Raw genomic sequence first — 18,850 nt, 5'->3', positions numbered from 1 at the left:
AAGATGAACAAAGATTTGAGGCAAACAGCAAGGAAAGGGGAGGGAGAGGGGTCAAAACAGGGAAGAGCACAAGGGACTATGGGGGATGTTCAGTGGTGATGTGGGAAAATAATGGAAATTACATCTGAGGGGAGAATAGAGATATAAGGGGAAAAAATACAAGACATCTTGAAGAATGCTATTATCATTTGCAACCATTTAATAAGAAATGACCATAAAAGTTTTGCTTTGAAGATCTTACTCCCAATATGTATCATTTCAGGAAAACTGTACCAATCTCACTTTATCTGTATTTGCATTAAGATAAAATGTACATTTAAAATTTGCATGTTGTACAGTAAATTAATATTTAATAAACATTTTCTTGGTTTAAATGCCAAAAAAACCAAATCAGTTATAGAAAACTAGAATGATGAACTTTATATGCTCATAATCTAGCTTTGTAATTAACAATAAATTACCTTTCTTGAAAAATCATTTTTTATATCAGAACTTGTTGTTATTGATGGCATGCCATAGAACTACTCAGAAGTAGTATCTTACAGAGCATAGTCCAGGGAAAGAAATCTTGGAACAGAAAAGAAGGACAGCATGAGAGACAAAGGCAGGCTGTCAATACATGCCTGAAAGTAATAAAATCTACTCACATTTTTTCCCCAAAACAGTTGGGAAAACAGTCTCAATCTGAAAAGACACTGCTCCTTTAATTTACTTTCTGATCCCACCCAGATCTTGCACCCTGGCCAAGTGCCTGACCACTCTTGCTTTAACTTTGTCTAATAAACATGAATAGGAGATTGCAAAGGACCCAGAAGCAAACACAATTTCTATTTCCCACAAAACAGAACAATATCAAATAGCCAGCTCCATCCCCAAATAATGGTCTTTGCTGTTGATACTTGCTTAAGCAGTGTTTAATTCCTGTTTGACAAACTTTATAAGGTAAGCCAAAACTGTTTTGTTTTAATCATTGAAAATTAGATAAAAAAAAACCATCTAGAAACTAGAGTATAAATGGTTTGCATACCTATTATGTGAAGAACATGTATCAAAACTTTTTATCCTCTGCTATTTAAAAAATACGAGAGTTAGGAATAATTGTTAAAATGCAGAAATTGAAATTTTTATTTTAAAGTTATTTTTAATTGATTTTCCATTTACTATCTACTACATAGCATTATAATGATATTAGTGTCTTTCAGAACATTTTTCTTAATTTGGAGCACGTTTTTGTGATTCTGTATTAATTGACGAACACTATTAGAGGGCTACCTTCGCAATTTGAATCAAGTCTTTATTTGATCATTTATCTTTATGTAGACACAAATAAGATGTAAACCTTGTGAATAAATTTGGTAAGTTCTGTTGAGAGATCATTTCATTTTTTTGAAAAAAAATTTATAAAATATAAAGGCTACTGGAGTCATTGAAACTGTATTTATCCAAAATAAATTTTAGGAAAAAAATGTGACATTAGGTTAAAAGGTAATCTTTGTTCCTGCATTTATAACATGTAACTTATAGTAATCAGATTTGTATTTCTTCCACTTAATTAATGTCATTTCCTCCTGAAGCCAGTTTTATTTTATTTTATGTGCTATCTAAATGAGAGAATGGTGAGAAAAATCTACACAAAATCAAAATTGCAAAAGTGATCAGAAATAGGTGGAATCTTAAGTTGCCAAACTAACAAAGGAAAGAATTTCAGGAAGGCAGTTTAACTGAAAACTGGAAAATAAAAGTAGAAAAGGGTATGAATGCCCTAGGGTCAAATATAGAAAAATAAAAAGAAGGAATAGCAAGACTTTGGTTTGGAGAGCTGGATTTTAAAAAATGTCAGGGCAAATAACAATAAAATATGAGCTATTGTGATTATTACTAAATAATAAGTCATTCCCATGGGTTTTGCATATATATGGATCAGGCTTGAATTCATGATTAAATGCCAAAAAAAAAATTGTATAAGCAGCAGCTTAGGAAGAGAGATCAGTATTTAAAGCCAGCATTTCCAGCACCAAAGTGAGGCCGACAAATGAGAAGAAAGTGGTTTTTTTTTCCCCCTCAGGATCCTATACAGGCATCATCTTAACTAAGTTTTTGAAGCATTTCCTTGATCTTGTAGCTGATAAAACCTCTCTTGGTTTCAACTTAGTTCTTTATGGTATAGGCTCAACAAAAAAGATATGTATATGTAAGCAAGAGGGGCATGGGATCTGTTAGCCCTTTGCCTCCCTCTGAAAATGCCATCTCAGCTGTGTTTTTGCTACATAGCCTTATCCTTATGCTAATCTTCAGAGTTAAACTTGATTAGCAAAAGGAATACTTGGGAAGAAATATTCTGTGTGTTCTATTTCCTTAGCACTTTCTTGCTCTTGTTCTATTTTTCTTGCTCTTGTTCTATTTTTCTCCTTTAAAACCCAGCTGTCTTCACATCTCAGCAAACCTGGTCTGAAACACAGTTGACATTTGGCCAATTACACTTGATGCGCTTGCCAGCAGAGATATTTGGCCATACCGATTCAGGTCAGTTTAATAAACTTCCAGCTAGATGAAGCTATTAGAGGGACAGTTCTGGCATGGAGCCTACATTGGTCCATCCCCAACCCAACAGCTTTGCTTCCATTTGGGGTTTCTCCATCTGGCTTGTACAAAAGAAGTCACTCACTCATCCCATTCCTCATCGCCTTTGCTGTATTTCCACTCCTTGTTCAGAGCCTGGAAAAACTATGCTCATGATTTCCCAAACCTCATTCCCTCAAGGCAAGTTGCCAAAGAGGAAAATGTGATTCCTTTTCCAGAACTTCTGAAAGTCAATGTAGTCTGAGGAGATAAGCGTTTTCAAACCATGTAGAACATTGGTTCAAAATAAACTTTCTTCTTTCTATTCTTGGATATACTGAGCTGGTCATACATCAGTCTTTTTTTTTGTCAAGGAAATATGTGGGAATTTGGAAAACATTTGGTGCATAGATGAGCATACTGAGTAATGAAGATGGTTGAAGATACAAATACAAGATTAGATATTTCATTGTTAATTTACCCAGAAATATGGATTCACAGAGGTGCCCAAGAGGGTGTGTCCTCATTCAAGTCCTATTTCTGTCCATTGGTTAAGCTGACAACACAAGAATAGTGTGCTTTGAAAATCTATTAATTTTGCTCTCATACCCTTCTGATTCATTGGCTCTGTACTGTAGTCCAGGCTGAAGGTGGAGAGAACATTTCCAAAACAAGAGTTGAATAGAGAAATAAGGTTCTATGGGAACAGAAAGACAATTCAATTTTTGACTTAACTTCTGAATTCTCTGAGGTTGTGTGTGTAATGTTAAAGTTGAAATGGTGGTAATGCCCTACAACTGAAGCCAAATATTGGGATCATCAGGAATTATAATGAAAATGAATGTATTTGCTGCATAACAATCTGAATCCACTCTGAGGAGTGTGGAAATGGATGTAATTCTTTGTATGCATTGAAATGCTCACTACTAAATGCTTGGTTGTGGTGTCATGATTTATTTAGGTTAAAACTTTAAAAACTTGAGTGTGGGGATATTTCTAAAAATATGAATAAAAACCTTTTGTCCAGTCACAATTTTCAGTTCTACTGGCTTGAAATTAAAAACAGCGAACACTATATTTTGTGAATTACTTATAACTGATTTTTCTATTAAAGGTACTACAAGGCAGATGATTTTTCACCATCTACCATAATGTGGAACAGACATTTTGTCTTTTATCTCCTGCTTTTGCCAGCTTTTATGACTACAACAATATATGGACAGAGAAAGAAAGGATCAAAGCCAAATTTACTTACAAGGAAGAATGATCTCCGAGGTAACTGTTTTTAATTATTAGTTTTAGCCTGTTAAAGCACCAATGTGAATTTTTCCCAAATACCAAGGCCACATATATATGAATATGTGACATGCTGCAATTCTGCATTGATATAATTGTACATACCAATATACATTACATTTTTATAGTACATATTCCTGAAAATATCAGTTTTTAGAGCATTTGTACATTGATTGACTCATTTGATCCTCACAGTAACTTAGTAAAAATAGGCCTGACAGAGATCACTTGGAGATAAAGAAATTGAGGCCAACAGGATGATATGGAACCCTCAAAGTCATAGGCAAATTTACCTATAATATACAGAGCTGGGTTCAAACAAAGCTTGTCTTCTTCTAAGAGGGTATAGCAAGTTATACCCTTGCTGTGAAGTGTTTAGCCATTTTCTCCCTTGATTGCAAAAATGTTAAGGAAAAAAGCAAAAACACCAAAAAGGGATAAAATCTCATGAATCTGAAACAAGACCAAGCATTAGGTCGAGTGTTATTTACTTCTAGGCAACTTTGTTTAATGTTTGTTGAATATTACATTATCATACACCCTCGTTTCCTCCCATTTTAATTAAAACAGGTTTTATTTGAGGAAGACACTCAGAATATATTTTATTTTGTTTACTTTTATTTAATAATTTCATAAGAAAAAAACAAATTTTAGATTTGGAAAGAGATATTTAGTTCTTTACAACTTAAGTCCTCTCTTCAACTTAAGGTGCCTCTCTTTTTCACTTCGTTCTCCTCTCCAAAACAACAAAACAAAAAAATCAAACCAAACAAAAAACAACACACAGAGTACCATATCAAATGCTCTTTAAGGCAAAGTTGTTTCATGAGTAAAGTTCAGTACTATACTTATCTGTTTTATTTCAGACTCCACTTGCTTCATAGATGTTATCTTCATTGTGGACAGCTCCGAAAGTTCTAAAATTGTTCTTTTTGATAAACAGAAAGATTTTGTGAACAGTTTGAGTGACAAGCTTTTCCAATTGACCCCGGCTCGCTCCTTGAAATATGACATCAAACTGGCAGCCCTTCAGTTTAGCAGCTCTGTCCAAATTGATCCACCGTTTTCTTCTTGGAAGGATCTGCAGACTTTTAAACAGAAGGTCAAGTCTATGAATTTCATTGGGCAAGGTACCTTTTCTTATTATGCCATCTCTAATGCCACTAGACTACTTAAAAGAGAGGGGCGTAAAGATGGTTTGAAAGTGGCTTTGCTGATGACTGATGGCAAAGACCATCCAAAGAATCCAGATGTTGAAAGTATTTCTAAAGATGCCAGAACTGCAGGAATATTATTTATTACCATTGGACTTTCCACTGTCGTCAATGAAGCCAAACTTCGTCTGATATCTGGAGATGCATCTGATGAACCCATTCTACTCTTGAGTGATCCAAATCTTGTAGATAAAATTCAGGATCGCCTGGTAGGTGCCTAATGTGTTGGTAAATTTCACATTGTAATATAGATGTTGCAGTTAGAGACCTATCAGGGCAGATATTATGTCAAAAGATGAAAGGGAAAGACCCACCCTGGAAATGAAAATAAGAATCTTTTCAAAATCTTTCGATAGCCTACACCAGATAAACTGCAAAGTATCAGATAAGGCTTATTCTCTTGAATTGCATTCAATGCTGAGGATTTTAGGGTTCTTTTCCAATCATACACTACAGACTTCTATTTGCATATCCCAAAATCATGAGCACTGTTGACTTATATTCGATTTGTGGTCAATTTGTAATCCGCTATGTGTGTATAAAGTTGCTCTCTTCCTACTCCGTATTTGCAGGAATCATTTTTGGCTCTTTGTCTCATCAATTGCCGTATTAGCTACTCATGCAAAGTTCAGACTTTCAACTTATAAAAACATATTCTCCTATTTCTTTGTTGTTAACAAGACACCCCAATTTAAAATGACCTACAATCTGCAGGCACCCAAGAGTTTCTCCCATCAGATCAATGTGTCCCACTTGATGGTGTGATTAGCTGTGATGGTTGCTCAGCTGTATTTGAGAGCCTTTGTTTGCTGCTTGAGAAAATACAGGGCAAAATAATAAAAATTAAATCCCTCTTCACAGTATTTCTCAAGGAGGAAATTTCTGGAGATAAAGTGCTTGCTGTGTTAAGTATGAAGTAATGGATTTTCTTAAAAATATTAATTTCCTTTGCTTTCTTGAGAAAAAGTCAAGGAAAATGTGGTCTTTAGGCACTGAGCATTTCATATGGTTGTTTTTGATAGGATGAAAACAACACCCTTCCCCCCAAATCATGTTCTATTTCAGAAATTGTTTTGCTTCTTCTGTCCCTTCCCCCAATTCTTTTTTCCCAACATTAATCTGACTTTTAAACTCAGTTGGTTTCAGCATAAGAAGTTGAATTTTTCTTATCTAATAGTTACATCTGGATATTCTTTGTGTATTAGGCAATGTTCTGAACGCTTTATATATTTTATTTTATACTACTCAACACAGCAATTTTATTATATATTTGCTGCTATTATCCCCATTTTATAGTTGATAGGCCATGCAAAGACTCTTGACTCTGTACGCCTCATCCTAAAGTCATCTAGAGGTAGGAAATAGTAAGTACTAAAAAATTTTTTCAATCAGAAGTGCATTAAGACAGTCAAATAACATCCTTTCACCAAAGTTACTACTGCTTCTAGCTCTTTCCCCTAGGGTTCATGGGGTGAGAGCTCACTTTCTGAGCAACCTCTTTTGCATATAAGAAATATGCAAGGTTGCCTGGCTAACTGCCTTGCCTTATCTCTGCTGGTATCTTCACTACTGACACATTAAAACAGAAAGTTTCAGCCTGTGCAGGAGAGTCACATGTTGCTGACTTTACAGAGTAGAACAGCAACTGCTACTTTGGCTGGATCTGCAGGATCTGTAGGTTCACACTCCCTGGATTGACCTTCACTGAGAGCTCCTGCCCTCTGGGAACATAGACTCTTGGCAGTGCACTCAAAACAGGATTGTCTGTTCTGTTTCTGGGGAAACCAGAAAATGAGGACAATGACCTTACTCTTCCTTAGTGTCCGTAGTGTGATTTCAGCCTATTTGTTCAGTTGGAAATTCTGTCAATAGGACCTTCTCAGACACTCCTTTCAGAATGCAAAGGATTTCTTAGGCTTTACAAAGCAAGATACCAGTGTCAATGTTTCAAATTCTGTCTAGGGGGCAGACCTTGATTCTTGATCAGACCATTGGAAAATTCCCTTATCTAATCTATTTCTATTACCCCTTTGGATGAATTTTTTATTTGGAAATAATTATGCAGTTGACTTTTCAAAATAACTTAATTAGGTATAACAAGTACAAAATGATATCCACTTAAAGTGTATAATTACCTGAGTGTTGATAAATGAATGTATCCTAAAACCACCAATACAAATAGGATACAGAACAGTTTCACTGGCCCAAAAGTTTCCTCATGCCTCTTTGCAATATACTCTTTCCTTAGCCCTAAGCCACTGATTGTCATTCTAGATAAGAGTGTACTTTCTGAAATTATGCACAAATAAATTCATTGAGTGTGTATTCTACTTGTGTCAGACTTCTTATTCCCAGCATAATGGTTTTAAGATTCATCTAGCTTTTTTTTAATCAGCAGTTTATTCCTTTTTATTGCACAGGAAACATGAGATGAATTTCTGAACATGACGATTTAAATAAATAGATTTTTCAGGCACCAAGAAAAATCAAGGAGCCATTGCCCATTCCTTGACACCTCTACTAGAAAGCATGATGTAAGAACTCCCTTAAGCACCTTGTAGTTCTCATTTACCCAAGCAGGGCCTGATGATTCCAGATTGAGGAAAATAATGTTATTGCTATTTTATTATGGTTTATATAATAGTATTGAAACCTAAAGAAAAAAATTCAATCCAATCTGGATCTATTATGATTGAGAATGAACATGTGGAAACTAGAAAAAGATTCTTTACTCAATCACCTTTGATGCTAAATATTTTACTTATTTATTTATGTTTTTGTGTAGAATAACTGGGATGTGGGCCAGAGGTACAGGGGTGGGTGTGAGGGTGGCTTGAAAGGATTCACCAGAAACAGAATGGGGGGCAAAACAGGTGGATTTACTGAAATACACTGCTAAGGGGAGCAGTAGAGAGACAGGAGAGGTCTGTTGCACCACGTGGTTCACCTGTCTGGCCTAACACAATTCAGTTACAGTGATGATACTTGATCCCTAGAGCAGGGAGGCCATGCTAACTATTTTAAAGTCTTTATGGAAACAAAGGTGTGACAAATAGTCTTTTTTTTTTTTGAAAAGTACTAAGAAAAAGATATAGTCTATCCTCTTCCTCACATCTAAGAATCAATTTGACAATTCTGTATCTGCTGTATCATCCTTAGAATCCTGTGCTTTATCAATTTATTAATTATGACCCACTTCTCAGTTTTTCAAAGCTTCCTCTATCTGTCCTCTGTTTAAAATTTATAGTGACTATTTTGTCACTCTAAATATTGTGATCCTTGCCTAGTTAGTTCTATATGCTTATCTTATTTGTTGTCATGCTGATAACTCAGCATGTTCCTGACATATTTTTCTGTTCCTTTCTCCCCTCTACATAGGTGGAAGTAATTCACAGAGTCAGCAGTTTCATTCTAGGCTTCTTCTTTCACACATACACTATCATAAAACTTTTGTCTCTATTAATACAATAAGCTTTTATTTTTGTTCTGTGGGCCTTTCTCTATTTATCCTTGCCATATAAACACAGTATTATACCTAGACCAGAGTTGAACATGACATCCATCTGCCTTTGACCATGATCTGCTTCTCTGCCTCAGTGAAAGTCTCCGTGCTTACCCAGGCCTCCAGCCCTGTCCACATAATCCCTTCTGACCACTCTATTTAAATGTCCCTTCACATTCTTTTTTTTATTGCCCACACCAGTCTTTGTGACTTTTCTCTTTATAAACGTTGACACATAGAACAGCATAATACCAATTAGTTGGTCCTTTGCACTCCTCTTTTCAAAAGTATCCAGACAATCCATCTATTTTAAGAAAACTCTTCTTGTTACAGCCTCTCCATACAACAAACACACACAGCCCAGGATTCCCTTCCCACATGGCTAGCTCTGTGCGGTCTGTTTTCTATCATGGGGCTTATAGACTATAAGTGCCCTTAGGGATAAAGCTTTGTTCTTTGTTTGAAACAGTCTGATCCATTGTGAAGTTCTGGGTCCATTTTTGTTTCCATAGAAATATAAATTCCAGTAAACACAAAATCAAGTGAGTTGCAAAAGTAATTAGTTCAATTGTTACAGTTTAAGCCTCATAGCACATACTCTGAAAGGGTAATATGGGAAAGCCAAAACTGAATTTTCAAAGGAAGACCTTTTAAAAAGTGCAAAATTACACACCAGGCATTGTAACAGCTAAATTCATGAATTTAAAAAGATACTGGATAATAGAAAGATACTGCTTGCTATAAGAAGGTCAAAGTAACTCATTATTGAATTTTATTTATTTCAGTAGTTGTTTACTAGTATTACAATTTGATTTGCATTATTAGTTGCCTTATTTTCTCTCTTGAATTTCTTTTAAATGATTTTTCTCATTCTTCCTCCCAGAAAAACAAGTTTCTGATATTTAAAAGATAATCTTCATAATTCAGGTCTTAGTCTATATATCCACCTGTGCATTGCTTTTTCACTCAACAATTTTTTCTATATTGAAAAATATAGACTTAATGCATTCATTTGAACTATGCAAAGTGTTTCACTTATTGATCCATTCTTATTGGATATTTTAATTATATCTAATGCTTCATTGTTAAAAATATGAATGCTGAAATGTACAACAATGAGAATTTCTCTAAGGTATTTCTGGAAGGGAAGCTCAGATCCTAGGTGGAAGCGAATCAGGGACTGTGCTGTTGTTTCACACTAAATTTAGACCTCTAAAATGTTAACTTCAAAGAATCAGCTTTAACTTAGCACACAACAAGGCAACCACATATAAATACAGTATGAATTTATGGCGGGATCCACATGACAGTAATAAAAGCACCTATTCCATTGACAGCAAAACAGAGGGTAGGTTATAAAGCTCGTGGCAAGGCTCTGGAGATTGGTGAGGCAGAATGGGTATGTCTGGTTGGAGAATTTCTGGCAAACTTCTGTCTACTGGGAGAGGAGAGCCCTTTTCAGAGCAGCGTAAGACTATAGTCTTACAGTGTATCAACTTCTCCAATTGGCTTAAACATGACCTCCATGTATATTTTTTAAAGATTTATTTATTCATACAGAACTGGGGTACAAGCCAGAGGTGCAAGGGCAGTGAGAGGATTCACCAGAGAGAGTGGGGAGCAGAACAGGCAGATCGAGAATTACATTGCTGAGGGGTGCAGCGGGCGGGTTGTGAGAGGTCTGCCTGCGCCTTGTCGGTCACCTCCCGGGTGGGGATCAAACTCTCACAGATGCGGCAGTGGCCAGCTTGCAGTGATGCGTCCTAACTGGTTGCGCCACCAGGGAGGGCCCGATCCTATATTTAAACCATTTTTCAGAGGCATATTAGGAGGGCCTCTCAGCACAGCCATGTTTTTATCTGTCGTTGGCCTTTTGCATGTCTCTTTACCTGGGTCTTTGCAAAAAAAGTAGTTGCTTTGAAATGGATAATTTTAAGTTGTTCTCTCTCCATTGCCCCCACCTTTTGAAGAGTCAGAGTCGTTACAACAACATTAATGCCTGGAGCATCCATCAGTCAATACCAAGTACGGAGCCTATCCTGGGGTGCTTCCTCCTGCTGTTCACTTCCAGTTGCTTCAAACTCTGCTTGGTGAAAGCTTTCAGTTGTCTCAGTCCTGGCTCAGGGTGGAGTAAGCATGTGTTCCTCAAATCACAGCTGCAGGAAGCAAATAATAGCTTCATTTATGAGGAGACACAGGTGACTGATCTGGCTCTCCCAGCCAATTTGGGTGCGGACTGTTCTTGTTTGGGAGCCACAGCCTCAAGCTAAAGCAGCACCCTTACTTCCATAGTCCTCCAGCGGGGCTTCCTCTGTCCTGCACACCGAAAGCCTGCAGTTCAGGATAGTGTTAGGGTTTTAAAGGCCAAAGTATGGCTTATGTCCTTGACTTAACAGCTCTGCTGCTAACAGAAATCACCCCCACCTCTTGTAATCCATATTACTCTGTATTACTTTAATACACACTTTTTAAAAAAGATTTATTTACTTATACAAGGCGTAAGTAAATAATGGGGTACATACAGAGGTGCAGGGGCGGTGAGAGGATTCACCAGACACAGAGTGGGGGGCAGAACAGGAAGATTGACGAATGCACTGCTGAGGGGAGCAGTGGGCGACACAGGAGAGGTCTGCTGCATCCTGTGATCACCGCCCCGGCGGAGAATGAACTCACACTGAAGCAGCTGTGGCTCGCTTACAGTGCTGCGCTTTAACTTGCTGCATCACGAGGGAGGGCCTAAACACGGTTTTTAAAATCATGCCATCACTCTTGACAACCATCCATTTATCTCTTAGGAGTTGTTCTTGGTATAGTTGGAATTTGGATATGACTATGTGAAGGAGAGTCTGGCATCTTCACTCTGCGTCTACCTTGTTGGACTCTTGATCAGTGATGGTGATCAGTATCAACATAGATAACATATGGGAAGTCTAACGTTAAAGTATGCACAACTTTTGTTTTCCAAGCACAGCCAAATGCTCTAGGGAGGGGTATTGACTTTTTGCATGAGAGTATCCATGTAGCTGAGTTCCTCTTCTACATGAAACTTACTAAGGGGTAAGATGTTTTTAAGGAGTATCTCATCAGCTTTCAGTCTGGATTTATGCCAAGTAGTAACTTACAATCATAGAGAGGGGCATGAGTATGCAGCCCAGGGAAGACACTCTAAACTTTGAACATTGGATGGGTGGTCAGAGTTTTACAACTCTCAAGACATGTATCAAACTTTGTCATTTTATGTATGGAGAAAATGGCTTGGAATGATGATATGACTTGTCCAAGGCCACATGGTTAGTGAATGGAGGAAATGGGATGAAAACCCAGGAAATTATTTAATTTCCAACCAAAAACCTCCTTCCTGTCCTGCCATTAATCAATAGAGCCAATTGAAATATTCTGCTGTTTTCCCTTGATATTACTAGTTGTATGGAAAATGAAGTAAAAGAAATATAAAGGGATGTGGCAAAAGGGAAGTTAACAGCTCTGACTTGTCTTTAGCTTTCTTATTGTATCCTTCATTTTTAATATCTTACAACAAATATCCTAGTGCTTTTTACTTCCATTTTCTATTTGTCTTTTATAAGTGACTATTTCATATTCAATTTTAAGGCACTAATTTGACACATAATTTCTGATTTCTTAAGAAATCAATAATTCTTCCTGTAGATTAGGTTAATTTCTCTCCAGTGCTTGACTTCAGACATGACCTTCAGTGTATTTATCAATGATACCTGATATCTGAAGTAGGGCAGTGAGGTTGAGTTGTTGGGCCAAACCATGAATTTCTCTAAAGTTGTAAATTGAAAATGATTTTGAAAAATATTGCAGTGAGTTCATGTCTGTGCAAGTAAGGAGGAAATAACACTGAACTTGGTCAGATGTGTCAGCCCTGACATGTGACCTCAGGCAAGTTATGCTACTGTTTTCCCAAGTTTCCTTACTGCAAAATGAGAGTAATCCTGATTACTGTCAAGGATCATTAATATTTCATGAAGTTATGACTCTAAAATTAATGTTTTAATGCCAATAAGCAAATGCATTTATATACAGTGATAGAAAAATAGGAAATACACAATTATGTATTCTGCCTAAGTTGTGGTTGTAAAAAGGAAAAATTTCTCATTATGACTGATTAAGCTTGTAGCCAAATTATGGAGATTATAGAACAGATAAAGGAAACAAAAGAGCATGCATAGAATGCAATGGATAGAGTTCCTAGAAAACAATGATTTTTAATGTAAGTACCCTTCACTTCTATTATTTTTAAGGCTTAGAGTGTTCATTGGGTGGTTGGTTGGTAGGCTTTACTGCTTTTACAAGGTTAAAAAGGCTGAATTGCTATTCTTCTTGGAAATTGCATATCCCATAGGGAATAATTAAGACTAATAAGAAGCTGGAAGCAGAACCATGAATTGAGTTAATGTTTTATTCTCTTTTTTTCCTCCTAGGATATCTTATTTGAAAAGAAGGTAAGCACCACATGCTTTGATTATTATGAATTACTCTAAAAGTTCACATCATCAAATCAGCATTAGTATTCACATTACAAGATAAGCTGTAACTAAATAAAAATGCTTCATTATTTTACAAACGAGCCATTCTATTTAAAGCAGCTATCTGATTTCTTGCATATCACCACATTCACTGCAGGTTGGAAAACTTAGAAAAATAGTAAATATTTAATATGACGTATAGAGAGTGACTTTAGAACTCAAAAATAATGAAATGGCATCATTTTTGCTTACTTTTTACGTTTCCTCTATTCTTAGAATGTCTTCTGGGGTGAGGGGGTCTTCTACTGTGGGGGATGTGCCCGGTATTGCCCAAAGTTAGGAATATCCTGGCTAAGAGACAGCTCAGGGTAGCCTCTATTTGCAGACTGCCTTTCAGCTTCTTCTTCTTCTTCTTCTTTTTAATATTTATTTATGCATGTAGAACTGGGGTATAGGTCAGAGAAGCAGGACTCACCATAGCCAGAGTAGGGAGCAGAACAGGCAGATCAAAGAAGTACACTGATGAGAGGAGCAGCGGGCAAGACAGGAGAGGTCTGCTGCGCCGTGTGGGTCACCTCCTAAGTGGAGATCGAACTCCAGGGAGCCACGGCTTTAAGTGCTACACTTTAACCCACTGTGCCACCAGGGAGAGCCCTAAGCTTATTCTTCTTCCTGATGGTAGCAGCCAGACTAAGTGACAAAAGCAAGCTGGCACACATATTTGGATAGTACTTGGCACAATAAATGACCATCAACTTGCTGTGGCCTCCTCAGCATTTCTTCAGGCAAACAGTTGGAAATTTGAATATTACAAATAAATAACTGCTTATTTAGCATCATGAAGAGTCAATCAAATCATGTATATAGTCAGCTACAGATACACCATTATTTTATGTGTTATTAAGAGAAAAATCCTGCCAATTAAACTATGATAAAGAACATTCTTATCAATTGCAATTTTTAATTTTATGAAAATTATGGAAAGAGTCCCTTTGAATTATTTAGAAATAGATTTTAAAATTATTTATTTATATTACTTTTGGGCATTTAAAAAATTTTGTGTGTGTATGTGTGTGTGTGTGTATGTAAAAGAACTTGGGTGTAGGCCAGAGGAGCAGGGGCTAGGGGTGACTCTTATTTAATCTGCATTTTCCTAGAATTTAAGAGTAAAATCTCCAAAAATTTGCAAGGCAAAGTTTCTTTAAGGAAATGTTTCATTTAGCTATGTACTGGGGCAGATTTTAAAAGCTATTTCACTGTGTGCTAATATTGTATTTAATTATCCATTCAGTGTGAACAAAAGATTTGTGAGTGTGAGAAGGGGGATCCAGGAGACCCAGGACTTCCTGTGAGTATATGTCTACTTTGAACTTAGGGTTAAGTCGGGAGTCCTAGCAATGACAGCTCTAATCACATTTGAAAACACAGGGTCAACTTTATGCTGCTGAAAAGCAGTTGTGTGTAGGTAGCAGCAAAAATAGAAATGCTGTTTCTTTCTTTTATTCCTAAAGGGATATGGTTTGTCCTTAGATATAAGCTTTGGGATTCATTGACCTGAACTGAGGACAGATTTAGCTTAAAATGATGAAGTTGTGTGCTCAAAGGATATTTTATCCTTGCTTCTGATGTGACAGTTGAGGTTGGAATTTCTCAGTACTGGAGTGAAAATATGAAAAGAGAGTTCATACAAGCCCTCAGTGATTTAGGCTTTATCCTACTCCACCTAGAAACAAGTACCACAGAACTCTCCAGAAGGTACCTGCATCTTTGCATGTACCCAGGTGCAGCATTGTGTGGCCTTGTGGGCAGGAAGCTTTGGGGTTAGTGTAAATTCTGTGAAATAGAAGTAAACACTTGGCAACCAAAGATAAACAGTAGGATTTAGTATGATGATTCAATACTTAGATAAAATAATCCAAAAGGAAAGTTTCCTTTATATTCTGGCCTTATAGTTTGTAGAAGCCATGTCTTTATAGAAAAGGTATTTGAAGTGACTTCACAATGATGAACATTTCTCTGATTCCTGTCATCAAACGTTTCCAAACTGCTCATTTGGTATTGAGGCCAGAAGCCCAGTGAGATATTTGAGACAGGTAGGGGAATGTGTACATGAATTGCTTAGACTATAATATATTTTACCTTAAGGTCTGAAGCCTATGCTTTTTCAAACAATTCTACAAACCAAGCACTAGAAAGTAGAAGTGTTTGTCTTTTATTTTCCCCTTCAGAATACTAAATTAGATACATTATAATATAATGTGGGAACAGACTCTGACCAAAGCAATGGTTTAAATCAATCTTTCTATAAAGTCTTATTATACCAAGAGATTGCCAGTGGAAGGTTTACTTGAGATATATGGTTATGCTTTAGAATGAATACTAACATATAATTACTAATCTGCCAATTTTAGATGCTCAATATTTTAGAGGTGATTACCACACCATGATAGTGATAGCCAAGAATGTTATTCAACATTTACTGAATGCCCCTGAAACAAGTTCTTTGAATACTAAGCTTTTGGTAGTTCATGAATAGGGAAACAAAGTGCCTTTCTAGAACAGAACTGGAGAACTCTCTACTGCCATCTTTTAAGATTAACTGCCAGAGAAAGAGGAAGAAGGGGAGAGGAAGAGAGAGAGAAATTCTTTTTTGAGAAAATGCGTGTAAGTTTGAGGTTCTGTCTACTCAGACAGTAGTGTCTCTGGTATGTAAAGGAGAGAACAGAGTTGAATCTTTGTTTGGTGGGTAAAGTTGTTGCTTATGATCTTTCCTTTTATGGGCTGAAATGGTTCAGAAATAATAAGAAACTAATTGAATGCCTTCTTAATATCACTTTTTTTCTCTTTGCCTTCAGGGTACACATGGAAACCCAGGTATTAAAGGTGAGCGAGGACCAAAAGGAAACCCGGTAAATGGATAAACAGTTCTTATTTAAACCAATTTATCTCCTTTGAGATTTATTTAAAGAACAAATAATAAGAAAACAAAGAACATTATAGTATATCTCCATAGCAAAAATCCAATGATTTCTGTGAAGAGTGTGGGATGTTTGCTTCCTAAATTGACTATCTGGCTTGCATTCACCAATTTTGAGTGGCAAATGACCATTTTAGTCAATACATTTAGGTAACCTGAAAACATTGGATAAACAGAAGTTGTAGCTAAATAGTGTGAGCCAACTTCATTAGTGAAATGTTACCATTGGTACTTGAGTTTTTTATGGGTTTACTTTATAGGTAACTGCCTTATAATAATAACAGGAAAACACCAAATTATTTCTCATTCACTGACCTTCAGGCTTTTCCCAATTCTTTGCCTTGTGTGCCCATAAAAGAATCCAGATTAATGTTTTCTAATGACTTATTCATATCATTGTTAGAGTGATGGTGTTTCAAGTTTAAGAGCCATTAAAGGGATCACAGAAGAGAAATGAGGAGATATAATTATGTAAAAAATGGTTGAGCAAACATCAAGCCTGTAATAATTAAATGGTCAAAGGACACAGCAAATTTTTAGAGAGGAAATAAAACTAGTAAATAAAAAAGACGTTTAATTTCAATAGATAATGAATGAAATTTAAATAGGGATGTGTGGGTACAAAAGAAACCATCCTCTATTTTCCTGAGTGAGCGATCAAAACAGCATTAGACAGGTGAAATTATCAATAACATGGGAGTGGGGAGTTGACATGGTTGTATATTCCAAAGAATAATAGAGAAGGACAGGAATATTTATCCTGTGTTTAGGGACCTGGGGCCTCAAGGAAAGAGAGCAAGATACTTCACAAGACAGACAAGGTGGGGTTTTACCTCATCCTTACTCTGAGATGAAAGATTCTTAGAGAGACTTGTTTACTGACAAACCTACAACTGGAAATATTACAAATTACATTTTCTAAGGATTTCTTCTTCCATTTGAAAGAAGTAGTTAGGCAAGGAGAGAAGTTTCTCATAGCCTTTTGGGCCCTGTTCTTAATAAGAAAGATCTGTATTATTATTTTTTTCCTTTCCTGCCCCAATGATGGTAACAGACTTCTGGAAGCTCACAGGGGCATAACTGACCCCTGCATATCAAAGTGAAGAGAGGCCTATACTGAGCACCTCAAGAAAAATCTATAGAGGGGGGACACTTTAGAAGTAATTACTCATAATTTAAAGGCTTTGGAGTCCAGAGTTGTGGAGTTATTTGGGGGTGCAGGAGAGGAGGAAGTGGGACAGTTTTCTAGTTCATGAAGTTTGTTTTTATGTGTTTCAAATGAATAAAGAAATACCTTTCTTACAGCAGTTAAGACAACTAACTTGAACCAGCTGTGATAGTTATGCCATAGTGGAACCACTTTGCTTGTCACTGCAAAGGTGACATGGCATAAGCATTTTGGAAAACAATTAGGTGATACATAGAACCTTTTAAATATTAAAATTTTAACCTCCCCCATTTGCTTTCAGAAAATATAAAGTAATGAAAAAAATAGATTTTTCTTGGCCAATTGCTTTTTTGTCTATGAGAGGGTAGCTTTCAACACACACACACAAACACACACACACACACACTCCTATACTCATTCACCTTATTTGTATTTGAATTGATGCCACCATAACCTCTTTTTGCTTTTGTTAAGTATCTGTATTAATTCTATTTTTACATTTCACTTGTTTGGTTTGTGATTTGTGCCACATTAATATATTTGGCTAAATCTGACTGAAATCACTCTTGAGGACATTTTGGAAAACATTCCAAAGCCCTTGGAGAAAAGCCAGAATGGCTGGGTCTGAGTGAGTACAATGCTGTATTTGAATACAATGGCTGTGTTGTCAAACTAACATGTAAAACTGTGTCCACACTGTGAAAATGTACCTGGATTTAGTACCTTACTCATCTGGCTTTGCTCCAAAAGGCAAAGGTTATCTGAACAGCTGTTTCTTGCTCTAGGTTTTATGGTAAAAATGTGCACTCTGAAGGACAAAGATTTTTTCCCCTATTGATCAATCTATTAAGCTGGGGATTCTGAATAATGCATTTTATTGAGCAATCAGTCATTCAATGGCACTGTGGAAATTTGACCAAATTTTTATTTGTCACAGGGTGATGCTCAAAAAGGAGAGCCTGGAGAAAAAGGCCCAGGGGTAGGTACACAACTGGAATGCCTCCTGGGAAGAAAGTGTGGGATGTTCAGAAGCTGTAGTATATACAGAGCCCTATAGTACAAGAGCAAAATGCTTTGTATCCACCTGTGCTCTTGAAGATGATCAAACAGATAACGTTATGAATCTAGAAATGTGAGGAGAAATCACTTTGCCCAGGAGGGGTAAGAGGGAGCAGGCTGGTCAACCCCATTCTGACACCTTAATTTGAGATTTGTGAGACTCGAATAAGAAAAGTATTTTACTTTACTTCTTATGCTTTTTCCTCAAGAAAGAATACATTAAAGTTCCAAGAGCAGAAGAATTACATCATCTAAATTAGCTTTTCTGAAAACCAACCCTACACACTAAAAAAGAAATGGAAAAAGCTTAGTAGGCTCAAGAAACAGAAAGAAAGCTAAGCCTTGTTGATGAAGTATGTTGGGAGAGAAGTCTGTAGAGAGAGGCAGGGGTTAGATTACAAGGGGTCTTCAGTCCCTGGCAGGGAGGATGGGTTTAAAACTAAGTACAGTGGGATGCTATTAGAGAATTTTAATTGGCTGAATGTGATCTGAGGTATGATGGCATCATTAATAGAAATAGGAAAGACATGGCCCTCCCTGGAGGCACAGCGGGTTAAAGCACAGCACTGAGAATCTAAAGCC

The 18,850-nt window shown here is 36.6% G+C and overlaps 1 protein-coding gene across 5 annotated transcripts in view; it reads left to right on the top strand.

Annotated features, from left to right (window-relative positions):
- Positions 1–825: 825 nt before the first annotated feature.
- The window catches only part of COL28A1 (collagen, type XXVIII, alpha 1), a 140,647-nt gene continuing 122,622 nt past the window's right edge, over positions 826–18,850 (top strand). For 4 of the 5 annotated variants that reach the window (XR_001145085.1, XM_012720911.1, XM_012720909.1 and 1 more), the window contains exons 1-7: positions 826–942; positions 3,674–3,834; positions 4,722–5,278; positions 13,020–13,040; positions 14,356–14,412; positions 15,920–15,973; positions 18,147–18,188. Coding sequence is in view for 4 of the 5 variants with exons in the window: in XM_012720911.1 (XP_012576365.1) it covers positions 3,711–3,834; positions 4,722–5,278; positions 13,020–13,040; positions 14,356–14,412; positions 15,920–15,973; positions 18,147–18,188 (855 nt within the window). In the remaining variant the exon portion in view is untranslated. Of the gene's footprint in view, positions 943–2,489; positions 2,524–3,673; positions 3,835–4,721; positions 5,279–13,019; positions 13,041–14,355; positions 14,413–15,919; positions 15,974–18,146; positions 18,189–18,850 lie in introns of those variants that run through there. The other variant, XM_012720910.1, reaches the window with a different exon arrangement.

This window comes from Condylura cristata, unplaced genomic scaffold (assembly GCF_000260355.1).
Source record: "Condylura cristata isolate star-nosed mole 26May11 unplaced genomic scaffold, ConCri1.0 scaffold00005, whole genome shotgun sequence".
NCBI classification, from domain to species: Eukaryota; Metazoa; Chordata; class Mammalia; order Eulipotyphla; family Talpidae; genus Condylura; species Condylura cristata.
Note: the sequence above shows the minus strand (reverse complement) of the source record. Positions and strands in the feature narration are given on the sequence as shown.